The sequence below is a fragment of the Aureobasidium subglaciale genome (genome assembly GCF_000721755.1).
Source record: "Aureobasidium subglaciale EXF-2481 unplaced genomic scaffold scaffold_5, whole genome shotgun sequence".
NCBI classification, from domain to species: domain Eukaryota; kingdom Fungi; phylum Ascomycota; class Dothideomycetes; order Dothideales; family Saccotheciaceae; genus Aureobasidium; species Aureobasidium subglaciale.
In genome coordinates this window covers 463,747-479,825 of record NW_013566990.1, presented here as the reverse complement: position 1 = coordinate 479,825, position 16,079 = coordinate 463,747, and the positions used below count along the sequence as shown (strand labels likewise).

Genomic DNA, 16,079 nt, shown 5'->3' with positions numbered 1-16,079 from the left:
CTCTGCATCTTGGTCACCACTTCGAGTAGCTACTGCTGGTCTTGCAGCCCATGCTTGCGCTCATCTCTCCTGTCTCACAATCGTTTCAATGAATCGGTTACAAGTCGAAGATCATCTTATTCCAACTGTCACAGTGAATTTGTGGCCATGATATGTATTGAGGTTTCATACATCAAAGACAGCCTATCAAACATCAATACGTCGAATTGTCCTCGTGCTCAACGGCTAATATGGGATCCATAAGTCGACAGCATCATTTGCTCCTTCCAAAACACGTCAACAGTCGAATATACCCCAAACGTCCCGTTTCATGTCTCTGTTGTTTCTCTTTTATTACCACGTCCAATGGTTGCCTTCTTCCTTTGACCGTTGTTCTTGCTCAGTGTCCAAGCGTTTTGAAACAGTTACGCCCTGCTTCCTTCCATCTGTTCTAAATATCCACTCCACTCCACTCCACCTCTCCGCCGTTGCCTTGTCTGCAACGGCAATGCCTACAAGAGACCATCGTTCGTCGCTACTGGGCCGACAAGTGCCGTGGGATGAGGCAAATGACATTATCGATTGTGACCGTTGTCATATTTCGTACGCAGCGCAGCGCCATGTCAAACAATGTGCACATGGAACTCACCACCACCTACACGCACCACCACACATCGCTGGGGAGATGTAGAAAAACGGGTTCATGTCCGCCAGCCATGAGCTCTCCACTATGCAAACTGGTGCAGCCATCCATATTGCAAAATCGCTCATTCCGTACAGGAGGCACATCAAGTCTCATACTCCTCGGCGTCGTGCGCGCAACGTTGTGACCCAGTTGGGATACTTCATGTACAGTACGAGAAGTCTTTCCAAGACAGTGACTGTCCAAAGGTAAAGGGGGGCCAATATTCGAACCTCGAACAGAATTCCTCGACTGGCCGAAGAGTGTCGTAACTCTGTAAAAACGTTCGAGTACGACTCTTTGTTGGTATACCGAAAGGAGAGGATCAGCAAGCACCGAGTAATTACCGTTAAGACACTGGGAGCATCATGTCTCCAATCTTGTTGCTCTCCTCTCTCTCCGTTGTCATCCTGCCAAAATAGCTTATTTGAGCCGCATGCAAAGACACATATACCAAACCGAAGCGACCGTTGAACGAACCATTCACTCATTGGACTTGTCGCAGATTACTCGAGATCTTAAGCCATGGCGAGGGATCACTTATTGGGTAACAACGTCTTTATCCTCGCTCTACCACACCGACCTGACTGAGTCGGTATATGTGTCTTGGAGACACGTGCGGCTCAATGGCAATTTATCGAACGGCTTTTCCAGAAGATGGGTCGAACAATTACGGCCGCAATCGACGCCTTGTTCTATTGCATATTGTTATTCTACTTCATTTCCACGTTGCGTTTTGAACCTAGACTAATCTGTTGCTGCTCAGATGCTGTTGCCGCAAGGGCTATCGAAGCAGGCCCCCACTGAGACAGAATTGATGAGAGTTGTCTCTTTGTCTCCATATCCCGTGCTGACCATGCGGCCTCGTCTATATGTGTTCTTTCAAACGATAGATTGCTGTCAAGGCATCGACCGTGCCGAGTGACAGGCGTCACAACTAGGCTTAGGATTAGCACGGTTAAAATTGGACGACTTGCTACCTGGAGCGGTGAGTAACATGGTGAGTCGGTCAAGACAGGCTACCGTGTAGATATCGTTGCCGGCCTTAAGACAGCAATACCTTGGCAATGTAAGCGTTCGAATTGCTGATCTTCCTATGTGTCTCTGCCACTGGGACTTGATGAAAATGCGGTCAGAATAATAGGGCGGATCGACACCTTTCATTTCTCTTCCTGTTCGTTTCATCAATAACGAAAGGGCCGGTTGTTCGGTTGTCTTATTTGATGTTATGGGGAGGAACGGGCCCTGGCCGGGAGATGAATGGATGTTTGAGAGCATCTGTCGGTGTAATCCTTCTCACCGGGTCGACGGCAAGACACTTGTCCAACAGGTCTGCAAAGAGATTCAGCTCTTTGGCGTCAGCAGGACTGAGACCCTTCGAACTGGCAAACAATCGTGCCTTGAGCTCCTTGGCAGGTACGGTCCTGGTGATATTCATGCGGCGCACCACTTCTCGACGAGTGACGTTGTCTATCTCCTGGCTTAAGAATGTGCCGTCAGGTTCGAAATGTTGCGCCCAGAACTCTGATCTTTTGAGCATGCGATTCGGGATTTTGCCGCGACATTCAAGTATACCCTTCAACATCTGATTGTTGGTCGCGCCAGTGAAACAAATCTTGCCGGTGTACAGCTCGAATAGGGTGCAACCAATACTCCACATGTCGATGGCATAGTCATGCTTGATGCCGAGCATAATCTCCGGAGCGCGGTAGAAGCGAGAGACCAGTGCATCTGTGACATCGTTGTCATCAGCAGACATGGCAGAGCCCAAATCGGCAATCTTGAGCTGGTTACGCTTCTCATTGACGAGGACGTTGTCGGGCTTCAAATCAGCGTGCAGAATCTCGCACTTTTTGAGCAGAGTGAGACCAAGGAACATCTGCAGGGCGTATTGGCGCACAGCTATGATGTTGATACCTATGTCACGGCCAAACTTTTTCAAGACTTCACGTAGGTTGATACTCAGATTTTCAAAGACCATACAAAGATGGCCCTTGTGTTCAAAGTGGCGCTCCAGACGGATAATGTGTTTCTTGTCTTCGGGATCTGCTTCGGCGAGGGTCTGGAGAATCTCAATCTCCTTGATGCCAGCCTTGTACCTAGTAGAATGTTAGTTCTGGACGAAGGGCAGATGTTGTGGAAGAGGCTTACATTGACTCCTGGGTACGAATGATCTTGATGGCAACGGTGCGATTAGTGGTGGTATCGAGAGCGCGTACAACAGCGGAAAAGACACCCTTTCCTAGGTTTGTTTGGATGTGGTAGCGATCGTCGAGGAGCTCCCCAAGAATGATACGGTAATAGCCTTCCGGATCGTCCCAGTCATCGAGCATACTGCGATCGAGCTGCTTCGCTTCAGGCAAACGCACAGCTTGGGTACCATCGTCCCTTTTGTGACCAGCAGCGGGTTCCGGAGCAAACATGTCGTCATTGTCTTCGTCTGCAAACATGTCCAGTTCATTTGATTTGGCGGATTGGGTAGGTTGTAAAGGAGCATGTGACGAGTCTTGGTGGTTCAAGTCACGAGTTGCGGCAGCTGAAAGATGAGCTTTGAGCTTGTCTTGTTGCATGTCCATGGTCGGGTCATAGTCAGCGGCTGAAGGAGTATGTGTGGCAGTCGGAGAGGATGGATCTGGATTGACAGGATTGGCGAGATGGTGGTCGTTCGCGTGGGAGAAGGAGGCAGGTGATGCGGGGGATGAAGGCACAGAGACATCAGGCGAGGGCACGACAGAGTCTGCTTCATCAGGAGTCGCAACATGCAGAGCTTGGTGAAGCAGGGGAGTGGGTTGTGGTTGCGAACGATGCTTTGCGCGCAGGGCTTCACGGCGCTTGCGACGGTCTTCAATCAGCTTGGCCTCGTCGACTGGGGGCTCCTCTGGGAGATCGGGTACGGCGGCGGGAGGTGGAGGTGGAGAGGCACGATGGGACTGGCGAGCAGGTTCGGGACTTCTGTGAGAACGATGACGCTTTTCTGGAGGAAGATTGCTGTGGCGAGAGTCGTGCGAGTTGTTGGAATGGTAGGAGTGGACAGAGCGGCGGTCGTCTCGGTCGTCTCGGTCGTCATGGTGCTGGGAGCGGTGGGGATAGGGCCGTTTGTTGTTCGAGTTGCTTCCATTGTTTGAGGTCGAGTGGCTGTTGTGGTTGGACTGGTGGTTGATGTTGTAGTTGGAGTGGTGGTGCTTGTTCTGGTGGCCGTTCTGCTTGTAGCGACTGCTTCTGCGGTCAATGGCGCTGTCTCTAGATGGGGGAGGTCGCGATCTAGTTGCCTTGTCTTGGACTATCTCGCCCTCGGACGCCGAACTGTAACCCATGATTCCTGTTGTTTGTTGATGATTTCCCTTTGTTCGAGCTGCTCAAGATCAAAAGTCCAAGTGCAACTTCCATCGAGACCCATGGGGACCGTGCGTTTGCCTTGATGGGCCGCCGATTAATTCTTGTCTCCGGCCAACAACCAAGTCTCTCTACACGCACGTCGCTCTAGACACACCTCACCCTCCTAGACTTCGGTCCTGTTCTACGATGCTCGCTACTCGTCTCCGTACTCCACTCGTCTCTCGCCTGCCTCCTCTGGCCAGGCCGTCGACTGTTGCCCGCCGCCTCTTCGCAGACCAACAGACCACGCCAAACACCCCCTTGCCGCAAACTGCTCCTCCTACCTCGCCCGCCGCTGTTCCCAATACTCCTATACCCACTCCCACCACTCAGCCTAGGCCCACTGCTTCCCCCGACGTTATCCCCATTCCGCGAGCCCAGCGCCCACCCAGGTTGCAGGATGGCTACAGTGGCGCCTTTTACCTATCCCTGCTAGGTGGCTTGCTCCTCGCAGCTCCCGTCATCTCCTACTTTTACTGGGAACACCGCAAGACTCACATGAGGGAGAAGAAGGAAGCCATTCTTAGAGAAATCCATGCCAGAGTCGGCCGACCCTGATCAATATACCAATACAACTACTATCGACCTACTTCTCTCATCCGACCATCAACCCTCTACTCGTCGCCTGCCTCCCTGCCTGTCGACTGTAACTAGGTCGAGTTGAGTCTGCTCGAGCGTCTGGGCTCTCCCGACTCGGTGGCCGCCTTCTTTGCCTCCTTCTTGGGCTTGGCTGAGGAGCTCTCATTGCCATTCTTGGCTGGTCGTCCGCGCTTCTTCTTGTCGCCATTCTCCTCTCCGCCATCCTCCGTCTTCTTCTGCTGCTTCTTGCTCGGCTCGGACTCTTCTTGCTCCTTGTCTTCCTTGGCTGAGCGCTTCGACCCAGTCTTTGCAGAGCTGTCGTCCTTCTTCGCTCCACCCTTCTTGTTTGCCGCCTTCTTCTCCGTCTTCTCCTTCTTCTCGCCATCTGCCTCTTCCTTCTCCTCGTCGTCTTTCTTCTTGTCATCCTTCTTTTCATCCTTGGTCACCGTCTTCTCCTCTCCCTGGTCTTCCTTGTGCTTGTCACCCTCCTCCTCGACGTCGAGCTCATGGGCACGCTTGACGACATCGTTGCCAGAGCGGGAAATCTTGACAGCGGGGTCCTCGGGGTCGGCATTCTTCTTGACCTCATTGCCATTCTTGGTCTCGATTGAGAGCTCGCCCTCCTTGGCAATCTCTGACACTTTGCCGCCGGGACGGCTTCCAGACCATTGCCACGAGACTATTCATCTTTCGTCAGCACTGAAAATGGAAACATGAACCATCGACTCGACTCGATGCTTTGACGCGCCGTCATGACTCGACACCTCGGCAACGCTGCCATTGTCGCGTAGGCGCGTCGCGTCCTTGGTTCGACGCATCGGAAGCTGGCCATGGCTTGCGCAAATTGACAGGGACGATCGACTTACCCTGATCTCCTTCTTTGATTTCCTTGTCGCTCATATTGAAGCTGTCGTGTGGGTGCGATGGGTGCGGAGTTGAATGCGTTTAGACAATTGACAAGAGTAGAAGCTTCGTGTAGAATATCAACGCGATCGCGCAAGTTAAGCGATTCGAAAGTGAAGAGTGCAAAGATAAAGCGACGCGTATCGTTGGGTTGTGAGGATCGAGAAGAGAGAGGTTGTCAGAGAGGTCGCAGCGCGTCAAGAGGTGGAGAGGCAGGTACGACCTACTGTAACGTCATCTTCGTTGCCGCGGTAGGAAACTGATCGGCGCTACTGCCCTGCTGCCCCGGTTCTTTGGTCCTTGGAACACTCCAGCTGCTTTCTGCCCTTTTCGTCCATTTGTTCTGGGCTTCGAGTCCTTGTATGTATTCTAAGCTCTTCAGCTACTCATTTGACGCTGTCTTCTTCTCTGCTGAATATTCGTTGTTTTCTCGTCATTCATCTCGACTTCAGTGATGGGTTTGGGCTAGACGTTGCAAGCTTCAGCTCGAGGCCGATCACACCATTGTCACCATCTCAACCGTCGTACACTTGGAGCCGTCTATTGGTGTTTGTTGACACAGTAAACACCTCGTTCTAGCTTTCTAATCTTATATTGGTTCACTTTGACAAGTCATGACAAGCTCCCTCATGTGATCAACTTGCAGGTGGCTTGGACAAGTAGCTTAGCTGTGGTGAAGCCATAGTGAGAAGCTTCGTGAGCAACAACAAAGCAGAAATCGAGCATTGCATCTCGACGAGAGGCTCCATTGACTAGAGATACCGAAGAGATTGACGCAACATGGTATTGCCTCATATTCATATACGAGATAGAACTCGAGAGTGCATGATGATGAGTTGAGACCAGGGAGCATTTGGTGTCAGGGTGTTCCGGGCAGCAACCAGGCTGACCCTGTCATAGGTATGCTATTCTCACCTTCTCCCATCCTTGTGCCAATCAATGCTCAAAAGATAGATTGCCCAAGATTGATGCAGTGAGTATGGAGGCCTATCGAGAGCGAGTACTCCGCAGGTATCTACTAAATGTTAACCTGATGAGAAAGTAAATGTACAGCATGGCAGCTATATGCTAAAGTCTACAATTTTGACCTCCCCAGGATGGTCGTACACCAGAAATAGCGAGAACAAGGTGAGTGTGAGCAACATCGTGTAGGTAGTAATGAAACTCTTGTCAGTCTATACAATTGTGCTTCTTTTTCTTTTCGAGGCTGACTATGGTCCGCCGCCCCTGTGAAACTCCTCCCAATGCAACAAAAAACATGTGATCTTCGTACCGAACTGCTACAATGTACTTGGTCAGACAATCACTCCGCGTCCATCTGCTAAAAGGTGGCGAAAGAACAAAAGAAACCAAAGACAGGTGACCCGTTTGTTTCGTGTTCCGTACAACCAGCCAACAAGAACACCGTCAAAAACAAGCCCAGAACTATGTCGACACGAAAAGAGATTTGGGATTGAAAGTACTCCCTAGCAATGAATTTCGAGGTGTTTGAGATATGATCATGGCTTAATGCAATGGACTTTATACGTCCATACCGTCGTTGAAGATGCCCTGGGGTTCGTTTGATGAGGAAGTTACACCGCTCATGCGCTCTCCTTTGCTCAAAGTCTTCTTCAATTCGTCACCGTCCTCTTGCGAATCCTGTGAATCTTGCTGTGATTGGTGCAAGTGAGCAGTGTCGTTGCCGAATTGTTTGTCCAGAGTACTCTCGTCAACGAATGTGAAGCCCTTGAATGCCGTCTGTAGTGTGGGGCTAAGGGGTGTGCTGGCTGGGTTGACGCCACTAGCCAGAGCCGCGGCGCGAGCATTGAGAGATGACGAGTTGCCGCTCGACAAAGCGTTTGTGAATTCTGGGTCAAAGTTGCTGACATCCAACTCGCCCTTGAGCTTGGGCTTGAAGGGTGGCACAAGTGCCTTGCGACCAAGGGCAGCCCAGTCAACGTCAGCGAAGAAGGCGTGGGCCATAAGCTCATCAGCATCAGCCTTGGCTCCGAGACGATGGTTTGGGTTGCGGTTCAGTAGTCCCTTGACGAAGTTGCGACCTTCTGTCGACAAAGCATCTCTGGGGAAGCGGACCTTACCGAAGGCAATGTTCTTGTACATCTGCTGAGTGTCTTCGGCGTAGAATGGCGACCAGCCGCAGCACATCTCGAAGACCAAAACACCCAGCGACCAGAAATCTACCATCTTGGTGTAGCCTTGCTCGTCGAGCAGAACCTCGGGCGCAAGGTATTCTGTGGTGCCGCAGAATGTGTTTGTGGTATCGCCCTTGGAGAGGTTGGCCTTGGAAAGACCGAAATCGCAAAGAGCAATGTGACCGTTGGCGTCTAGCAAGATGTTCTCCGGCTTCAGGTCACGGTACACAATGTCATGCTGGTGAAGGTGTCTCAGGGCTAGGATCAGCTCTGCAATGTAGAACTTGGCTCTGCCCTCGTGGAAGCGTCCCTCTCGCTGAAGATGCCAGAAAAGTTCTCCTCCCGACATATAGTCGGTAACCAAGTAGAGGTCCGCAGGAGTTTGGAATGAAAACTTCAACCCAACGATGAAAGGTGACTCGGCGGTGGCAGTGCGTACAAGAATATTACGCTCGCCGATAGTGTGTGCAATCTCTTTCTTTTGGATAATAACCTTCTTGGAGAGCACCTTCATGGCGTAAATTCGTTGCGTGTCCTTCTTGCGCACCTGGAAAACCTGTCCAAAGGTACCCTTGCCAATGAGTCTCAAGATTTCAAAGTCCTCTGGTCCGTAGGCCTTCTTGTCTATCTTTTGGAAGCTGAGCCTGAGCTGGATCTCGCCGGAAACATTATCGGTCTCGCCTTCTCTAGGCTTTAGTTTGTACCAGGCTTCGTGAGGGGCGTCGTAATTCTCGAGATTGGGGCTGAAACGGACATGCCCGATGAAGGCTTCCTGGTTCTTCTTGTCGTACACGGAAATGTCCAGTTCGGACTGATCGCCGACGACGTCGCTGGAGCTCGGTTAGCATGAGTATTGCAAGGATCGAGGTTCGTAACGTACAAAACCGCCTTATGGTTCCACAATGGCTCAGTAACAAGTTGATCGGAAGCGGCATTCTTGAGCTTGGGGATATCGGTCTGACTGGTTTGACGACTGCCGAGGTTAGGAATGCTCATTCCCTTTCCTGAGTCACTACCCATCCTTCTCATTGCGACTCCTCTTGCCAAATTCTCATCCTGGTTGCTTTCTTGATCTTGTGTCTTGCTGTTTACAGCATCTACTTCAGCGCCACCAGATATGTCTTCGTTCAGTTGATAAATGCAGACGACGTAAGGGGCGGTGCTGGGCTTGAGGCCTCTTCCCTGTACAATGTTGACTGAGAGCTGGCCTTTGGTTACGCCGACAGTAGGTTGGTTACTCGATTGGTTTGAACTCGAACGACTGCTCTTCTCGATCGTCGAGATCTGAGGGGCGAGGGAAGCAGGTGCCTCTTCGACTGCCGCAGCAGCAGCAGGCTCATTGTGTGACAAGGCCCGCGGTGTTCGAGGCGGAGTACTCTTCGAGTCTTGTGTTAGCTCTTTATTCTCACTATCCAATGGTTCAGGCTCAGGTGAAGAAGGACGAGAAGAATGTGAAGATTCAGGAACAGTGATGGGTCGAGTAGCGGGGCTCGAGATATGTGCTGAAACATGGGGTCTGGAAATGATGGTGTCTACGGCGCTCGAAGGCAGTGTTGAACTACGGAGCCTTGCTGGCCCTGCGGATGTGCTGTTCTCGACCGGAGTCTGCACTTCTGCAGATCCTTCTTCCTCGCCCTGCTGGCCATGAAGAGAGGAAGCCGACGACAGAGGTGGTGTAGGATACGAAGGTGGGGCAGAGTCTGTCTGCTCGTGTGGGAGTAGTGGCGGTCCTTGGCCGCTGGTTGAAGGCGAGCATTTGGGCGAGTTGGGAGCAGTTGGTGGGGGGGCGCCGCTGGTAGCAGAGATGGACGGGGTTGAAGGGTTCATTTTCAGGCTCGGGCCATGTGTGAGGCTGAGGGTGAGGGCCGAGGGGTGGGCAGGGTGGGTGGATGGTGTGTGAGGAGTATAGAGAGAATCACAAACCTGAGCAAAGTAGGCGTGGGCCAATTCGGGCTGACGTTTATCGGTAAAATCAGGACGGGGCGTTGAGACACCGCCGGGAGGTGTTGATGCGCCCGAGCCAACATGATCGGAATCTTCGTCCGGTGCTCGAGTACTAGTGGGACGAAGATGATTAGCGTCGGCCATGATGAATTTTCTGAAACAAATCAAGGACTCGAGGCGTGCATAAATTGACAAGGGCAGGAATGAGAATCGTCAGTCAAAACAATTGCAGTCCTGAGGATGAGTCGGATATGTGTTTTGTTGGATTTGACTGCCGGTTTGAGCTTTTGCCATGCACGTAACAATTGGCTGCTCCACTGTCGAGCGTTCGGACCGACCGATGACGAGCGGCTGCAGATTACGGCCATCTGCCACAGCTTTTTTTCGCTGCAAAAGCCGGCGGGAGAAGAACACATTGATTACTCTCCACATGGCCTTTGTGCTTCTAGAAGCGGCTGCCGGCAACTGAGCATTCCAGCGAGCACCCAGTGGTCCGAAGCATGGCTGCACCGGGTTGAATAGAAAATACAGCGGAGACGCCGGATCGGCCGAGGACGAAGGCAGAAGATCGAAAGCACAAGGGAAAGAAGCGGAGCAAGCTTACTTTTGCATCATTGCTTGCCGCAACAAGTCTGCGGCAGGGGACTGCTGAGGCAGGTTGGAGGATGAGGGTGAAGACATTGTCAATGTTCTCGTAGACCACGGGTCGGCAGGAGCAGGCTCGATGCACACGGTCGGTATCAGACTGCTAGACTTAGATGACAATGGCGGAGGTCGAGGTCTTCTCTGCGAATTCTGCTTATTCGAGGAGACGGAGGAGGAAAGTCTTGGTCTTTTCCGATCAGAAGGTCCTGAAGGGTTAAGATTGCTGCTGCGATTCAACGCCAGGATTGATGACGATTCAGAGCGCGCGAGCGGTGATTGATGAGGAGAATAATTAGAGGATGAAATGGTGCTGAAGGCCGGTGCAAGAAATGAAGCGTCTGGGCGAGCCATGTCATTGATGGCGTTAGCGGGGAAACTTCAGTCCAACGCTCCAGCTCGTTCAAGACTCGAGGCCTGATGTTGCTTATTCCCAGCAATCAATCCTGGTATGCGTGTAGTCTTGCAAGACGTTGCAGGAACGAAAAATCAGGACCCAAGGCAAGCGACAGGGAGAACACTGTCGCTTGCAAGCCTCGCCGCATCCCACAGCCTCATCATGTGCGGCTTGTCTTGATCATGCATCATCTGCCCCAAGGACTCGCCCTGGCCCTCGGTGACTGACCGCAGATCAATCGAAACCGCTTGGCTGAGGCGTCCCGAAACAGATCCATGATTTACCAATCTAGGGAAATATTTGGTCAAGTCAGGGATGCCATGTGCAAATTATGCGGAACAACTGCTTGTTTTGTGCACCATCTGCATCTCTTCCATTAGACGGCATGGTCAAGGACTCAAGGTAGTCTACAAGTACATTCTAGGCGAACTTTGGCGACTGGCAACGGCTATACGTCACTTTCGTACTTTCTCCTGGCAAGATACCAACAGAGTTGATCAAGCCTATTTTCACCATACATAAGAGGACTGATGTCGAGTTGTCAAGAGTGATTTGATCCGGGATATGAATAGGTAATTCCCATTCTCATAGTTGGCCGAATACATAGATCGTAATTGAGAGATAAGATAGCCACGTGTCGGAGCGGGAGTTGCCGAAAGGCCGACCCTACCGAATCGCGCGTGTAGGGTCGAGTATGGTTGGCGCCAGAACAGAGCAGCTCGACGCGCCAACAATACACAACATCGTACAGATCGCAACCATGCCACGAGGAAGGGGTAGAGGCGGTGGCCCAAGGCTGCGCTTGTCAGCAAGTACGTACAGCTCGCCATCTGTTTCGCGCAACATTTATCCGACTAACAATTGCTCAGGAAATTCCACTCCCGCAGTCAAGGTCGATGTATCCGATGAAGAGATGCCGGACCCAATTGTGCAAGACGAGGACGACGGAGATGCGGATCATGTCGAGAACGGCGGCGCCGAAGAGGATGACGGCGAACAAGAAGTCGAAGAGGATCAAGACGCCGGAGATCGCAGCAGTCCACCAGTCATCCAAACCATTCCGCGCAAACGTGGCAGAGGTCGCCCACCTACACGTCCTCGCCCAGACTGGGACACTCCAGAGCCCGGTACTGCTCACGGATCAGAATCTGGTACCCCGCGCAGAAAGAGAGGTCGCCCATCAGGAGTTGGAGGACCGCGCGGCGGCTTCAGAGGCAGACCTAGAGGAGGCCCTTCACACGCAACCAGAGTGCCCATCGACAAGGAGGGCAACATGATGGACGTGATCAACGACGAAATCGCGCTTCCAGAGGACCCTGAGGGAGAGACCAAAGTCAACAAGGACGGCCATCTGCAGGGCGGCCGCGACTACCGTGTGCGCGTCTTCACCATTCTAGGCCGCGGCGACAGACTCTACATGCTGTCGACCGAGCCCGCTCGTTGCACTGGTTTCCGTGACAGCTACCTCTTCTTCACCAAGCATCTGCAGCTCTACAAGATCATCATCGGCGAGGACGAGAAGAAAGACTTGATCTCTCGCGACATCATCCCGCATTCATACAAGGGTCGCGCAATCGGTGTGGTTACTGCCCGCTCTGTTTTCCGCGAGTTTGGAGCGCGCATCGTTATCGGAGGCCGCAAGATCACCGACGATTACCAAGTCCAGGCAGCCAAGGAGAGAGGTGACATCGAAGGTGAATTGGCCGATCCCAACGACCGCTTACCTCCTCCGGGCGAGGCATACAACAAGAATCAGTATGTCGCATGGCACGGAGCCAGTCAGGTCTACCACAACAATGCTCCTAGTGTCCCACTCCAGCCGGGCAAGCCTGCTCCAGGAAAGAGAAAGACCAATGTTACCACTGGCAACTGGCAGTTTGAACATGCCAGAGAAGCAAGGTATCTACCCAGTCGCCCCAAGATCTTCTATTTTCTCTCGCTGACCATAAATAGCCGTTTCAACTCCAACCTGACTGCCGCACGCCGCGCAAATCTTGACGGCGTCTACGACATCAACACCAATCTCATGTTCTATCCCAAAATCATGCAACCGACTCACGTCAAGTGGGAGCATGTCAAGTCGACCGAGGACGCCCCGAATTCAAACGGAGAGCCCGCTGTCTTCCAACCTCTTCCCGATCGCATCTCTAGAAACTACCTTGTCACCGACACCTACTTTGAGAGTGCACCAAGAGCAAACCTAGGCGTTCCTGGTCCGGATGGCGATGCTGACGATCTCTCTACTAACGGGCTCTCGACCATCCCGCAGGATGTCCTCGATGAACTGCCAGAAGAGTGCAGAGCCGCATTCAACGAAGCAAAGAATGCCGAAATCGCATGGAAGTCGAAGTGGCACAACGAACACACCGACGGCGCACGCGGCAAGTTGCGCATTGGTTTTAATGGCTTTCCTGTCTGAGTTGGTTGGACGAATGCATGGTTTAATGAGGTGCGAATTATCACGGAGTTCTCGGAGCGCAGGCGTTTTTTTCTCGACCAGTATGGCGAGACCAGCATGGCGAAGGCAAAATTAGCTGACAAGGAATACCCAAAATTAGGTCAAAGTATCTGAATGTTCTGTTTCTATGAAAGACTGACTAGCCTCTCCTCCACACAATTAGTGAATAGTGTAAGGTGGCAGGAATGCATTCCACGTTGTCGCATTCCTTCCCCGAACCCAGCCCAGACTCGCCAGCGCTTCCATAAAAAGACGTAGTGGGCATGGTCGATCTGGAAAACGATTCGCCGGTTTCGGGTCTTTGTTCTCGACCATAAAGCACATAATCACTAACCACACCACTTCTTCCGCATACGCCGCCACCCGCCCAACTCAAGACTCCTTCGCTGCGTCTTCACATCTACGAATGGCGGGTGATATGTCGTTTTCGGGAACTTCGTGCCCGCTGCCGTTCTTGAGCAGGGACAACTATACTTCGGGAGGAGGATGTATGTTTGGAATCGAGTCCGAACATAGATATACGCTGACTGTCCTCCAGACATCGGAGGTCGCTTTTGTAGTGATGAGTGTTGTCTGCCTTGTCCACTGACCGAATTGGTGTATTCCGACGGTGAGCATATCGAAGGGTTATGCAGGATGATGCTGATTAATGACTGTTCAAGCATTTCCTACCCACGAGCTAGCGGCCGAATGGCTCAGTGTCGTCAGTCTGAGCAGCAGCGTCTTTCTGCTACTGACCTTTTTGATCTTGGCTCCTGAGAAGAGTCATCGCCACTATCTCAGCGTAGGCCTTACAGTCGCCAATGTCCTTCTGCAGGTATTTATTCGACCCTATCACTGGACCAGACACTTGGAGACTAATTCTAGCTCCAGCTGGCTCTCATCGTTCCGCTAGCGTCAAAGCCTTCCATGTGCTACGATGACATTACCCCCAATGACATGTATTCGGACTTGTCGTGCGCTTTCTCTGGAGCCTTGCTTCTATGGGGAGGTATGGCTTCCGTTTGTTGGGTCTTGTCTCGTTCACTATGGACCCACCTGAGGGTGTGCTGGAATATCTCGGACACACGACTCTTTTTGATCGCATCTCACATCTTCGGTTGGGGAATCCCTACTATCCTCACTGCAGTCTGCATGAAGTACACTGGGGTTTCCTATCGTTTGACGATCGTCTGTCTGCCCAACGACAAGCACACATTCACCACCTATTTCGGCTGGATGATTGCCTTTGCTAGTCTGGCATTCATCCTGCAAGTAGCGACCAGTTTTTATTGTCTCTACATCTATTTGATGAATGTATGGAAGACTCATTCATCGTCACCATCGCGTGCCACGGGCACCTCGAGCGAACTTCCTACCAGTGCAACCACAGGCGGCACGTGGGACAAGCCTTGGAAGGCGACTCGCCAACAAGCATGGGCTCGAGTACGTAGGGTCTTCGTACTGCAGTGGCGCAACATCACGCTATGTCTGCTTGTCATCGCTGTTGTTGCTATGCTCTCGGGTGTCTTTGTGAGTCTCAACACATCCCTGGCGAGAGACAAGGCTCGTGGTTTCCGTGCAAAGGAGATTGCAGGCTGGGCCGCCTGTCTTGTCATCACGCAGGACAAGAACAAGTGCCTACCATTAGCCAAACAACTTGGTATAACAGAGGCAGCCATCTCAGCAAGTCTGATCGTTTGTGCTGTAAGTCATACCCATCTCATCACCCATCCTAGAACGCAGTTTACTGACGGCTCCTCATAGTTGACCGGGCTCAAGAACTTCTTATTGCTCATGCGCTGGAGCACTCTCGTGGCTTGGTATGAGCTACTTCGCGGTGGTAGGAAACGCCGTGACAGCGAAGACTTCCTCAATGCCGAGCCTCGCCGTATCACCTTTGATCAACCGCTCGAGTCAGAGACAAAGAAGAACGACCTTTCGCCTGTTGATAGTCCTCTCTCGGAGTGCTTCCCCGGCAGAGGTCCTGAATCCACTCACAATCGCGACTCGCTTGGCGGAGATTCGATTCAGCACAGATTGGATTCCGACACACCAGCTCCGATTCATCCAGGCAGGACATCCATTTTCATTGAGCGTCCTTCCGATCTAGAGGACAACCCACATCTAGATAAAGAACATGGAAGAGTGATATAGGTGCGCTTGGAGACTTGTAGCAGTATCATCAAATTAGCGATATTAATATATATCCTTTCCAATATAGAAGTTTAATTCCGTCCATCTAGCATCAAACAAAGGTGTAACTGTACATATCGATCTTCTCATAGTATTAGCAGGTACCTCATGCAATATCTCGTATCTCACAGTGACTCTATCCTACCCAGAAGCCCGCTGTCTGGCTCACAATTTCAATCCTGCTCATCAGTCCTGATCGACTCTGCCGCTCCATCCTTGCGTCCAAGATAGCGTCTGCCTGGACGTCAATCAAGAATACCGCAAAATGCGGCTTCGGTCATAGCGATGGAAATCCCCGTCAATCGAGAATTTCGACCTTCCATTTATGTGCAGTTTGATGCACATCACCATTACCACTGCCTGAGCCGAAAAATTGCTGCTCATATGATTGCTATGAACAGTAACCATCGCAGCATTATGAGCCGCCTTTGTGTGAGAAAGTCACCCTGTCTGATCTTGGTAATGAGATGCTGCATCACGCATGTTTGCCCTGAGTCTAGAATCTTCATTTACTAGTTAATTCACACAACTGGAAAGAAAGAATATCCATAGGTAGTTTCGATCTCGTGTTGATGTTTGCCTTCTCGCAATGCTGCTAAGAGCCTTCTTGCTCGTTCTCGCCAGAAGGACGCTTCTCTAGCTCAAAACAGCTAGCGCACACGTGTTCTGTGATCGCCGTACTCGATGTCCCTGGTCAGAGTTTCGCAGTCTCCAACTCCAACGGATGTGTGTAGTCTCCGTCACTCAACTCGTCCTTCCAGTGGGATCGCTGAGGCGATGGACGTCTTCAATATCCTAGGTTGGTCGAGA

The 16,079-nt window shown here is 51.8% G+C and overlaps 8 protein-coding genes across 8 annotated transcripts; 3 read left to right on the top strand and 5 right to left on the bottom strand.

Moving 5' to 3' along the window:
- Positions 1-1,453: 1,453 nt before the first annotated feature.
- On the bottom strand, positions 1,454-3,373 carry AUEXF2481DRAFT_592992 (uncharacterized protein). The gene is made up of 3 exons (XM_013490589.1): positions 2,813-3,373; positions 1,722-2,760; positions 1,454-1,598 (listed from the first exon to the last, which is right to left on the bottom strand). The coding sequence occupies exons 1-2, from the start codon at positions 3,235-3,237 to the stop codon at positions 1,878-1,880; spliced, it is 1,308 nt and encodes a 435-aa protein (XP_013346043.1). The 5' UTR covers positions 3,238-3,373; the 3' UTR covers positions 1,454-1,598; positions 1,722-1,877.
- Positions 3,374-4,367, bottom strand: AUEXF2481DRAFT_593040 (uncharacterized protein). The gene is made up of 2 exons (XM_013490588.1): positions 3,931-4,367; positions 3,374-3,877 (listed from the first exon to the last, which is right to left on the bottom strand). The coding sequence occupies exons 1-2, from the start codon at positions 4,046-4,048 to the stop codon at positions 3,510-3,512; spliced, it is 486 nt and encodes a 161-aa protein (XP_013346042.1). The 5' UTR covers positions 4,049-4,367; the 3' UTR covers positions 3,374-3,509.
- Positions 4,184-4,594, top strand: AUEXF2481DRAFT_3172 (uncharacterized protein; the record flags this gene model as incomplete). Its single annotated transcript, XM_013490227.1, has 1 exon — positions 4,184-4,594. One exon carries the CDS (start codon positions 4,184-4,186, stop codon positions 4,592-4,594), a length of 411 nt encoding a protein of 136 aa, XP_013345681.1.
- Positions 4,595-4,686: 92 nt separating this feature from the next.
- On the bottom strand, positions 4,687-5,515 carry AUEXF2481DRAFT_3171 (uncharacterized protein; the record flags this gene model as incomplete). The annotated part of the gene is made up of 2 exons (XM_013490226.1): positions 4,687-5,294; positions 5,482-5,515. The coding sequence occupies 2 exons, from the start codon at positions 5,513-5,515 to the stop codon at positions 4,687-4,689; spliced, it is 642 nt and encodes a 213-aa protein (XP_013345680.1).
- Positions 5,516-7,039: 1,524 nt separating this feature from the next.
- On the bottom strand, positions 7,040-9,741 carry AUEXF2481DRAFT_3170 (uncharacterized protein; the record flags this gene model as incomplete). The annotated part of the gene is made up of 2 exons (XM_013490225.1): positions 7,040-8,483; positions 8,534-9,741. 2 exons carry the CDS (start codon positions 9,739-9,741, stop codon positions 7,040-7,042), a joined length of 2,652 nt encoding a protein of 883 aa, XP_013345679.1.
- A 158-nt stretch (positions 9,742-9,899) lies between these two features.
- AUEXF2481DRAFT_37867 (uncharacterized protein) lies at positions 9,900-10,789 on the bottom strand. Its single transcript, XM_013490425.1, has one exon. It carries the CDS (start codon positions 10,591-10,593, stop codon positions 10,198-10,200), a length of 396 nt encoding a protein of 131 aa, XP_013345879.1. The 5' UTR covers positions 10,594-10,789; the 3' UTR covers positions 9,900-10,197.
- Positions 10,790-11,350: 561 nt separating this feature from the next.
- On the top strand, positions 11,351-13,210 carry AUEXF2481DRAFT_37865 (uncharacterized protein). The gene is made up of 3 exons (XM_013490424.1): positions 11,351-11,448; positions 11,506-12,535; positions 12,590-13,210. Exons 1-3 carry the CDS (start codon positions 11,397-11,399, stop codon positions 13,053-13,055), a joined length of 1,548 nt encoding a protein of 515 aa, XP_013345878.1. The 5' UTR covers positions 11,351-11,396; the 3' UTR covers positions 13,056-13,210.
- A 302-nt stretch (positions 13,211-13,512) lies between these two features.
- On the top strand, positions 13,513-15,230 carry AUEXF2481DRAFT_3168 (uncharacterized protein; the record flags this gene model as incomplete). The annotated part of the gene is made up of 5 exons (XM_013490224.1): positions 13,513-13,582; positions 13,633-13,704; positions 13,757-13,911; positions 13,968-14,780; positions 14,841-15,230. 5 exons carry the CDS (start codon positions 13,513-13,515, stop codon positions 15,228-15,230), a joined length of 1,500 nt encoding a protein of 499 aa, XP_013345678.1.
- Between the last annotated feature and the right edge of the window lie 849 nt (positions 15,231-16,079).

Excerpts from the sequence above, each read along its gene's own strand:
- AUEXF2481DRAFT_592992 (XM_013490589.1), bottom strand. The coding sequence starts at position 3,237 with ATGGACATGCAACAAGACAAGCTCAAAGCTCATCTTTCAGCTGCCGCA. Across the intron at positions 2,761-2,812 it reads ATTCGTACCCAGGAGTCAAT|GTACAAGGCTGGCATCAAGG; the intron begins GTAAGCCTCTTC and ends ACATTCTACTAG.
- AUEXF2481DRAFT_593040 (XM_013490588.1), bottom strand. The coding sequence starts at position 4,048 with ATGGAAGTTGCACTTGGACTTTTGATCTTGAGCAGCTCGAACAAAGGG. Across the intron at positions 3,878-3,930 it reads GCGAGATAGTCCAAGACAAG|CAGTCGCTACAAGCAGAACG; the intron begins GCAACTAGATCG and ends TGACCGCAGAAG.
- AUEXF2481DRAFT_37867 (XM_013490425.1), bottom strand. The coding sequence starts at position 10,593 with ATGGCTCGCCCAGACGCTTCATTTCTTGCACCGGCCTTCAGCACCATT.
- AUEXF2481DRAFT_37865 (XM_013490424.1), top strand. The coding sequence starts at position 11,397 with ATGCCACGAGGAAGGGGTAGAGGCGGTGGCCCAAGGCTGCGCTTGTCA. Across the intron at positions 11,449-11,505 it reads AAGGCTGCGCTTGTCAGCAA|GAAATTCCACTCCCGCAGTC; the intron begins GTACGTACAGCT and ends ACAATTGCTCAG. Across the intron at positions 12,536-12,589 it reads GAACATGCCAGAGAAGCAAG|CCGTTTCAACTCCAACCTGA; the intron begins GTATCTACCCAG and ends GACCATAAATAG.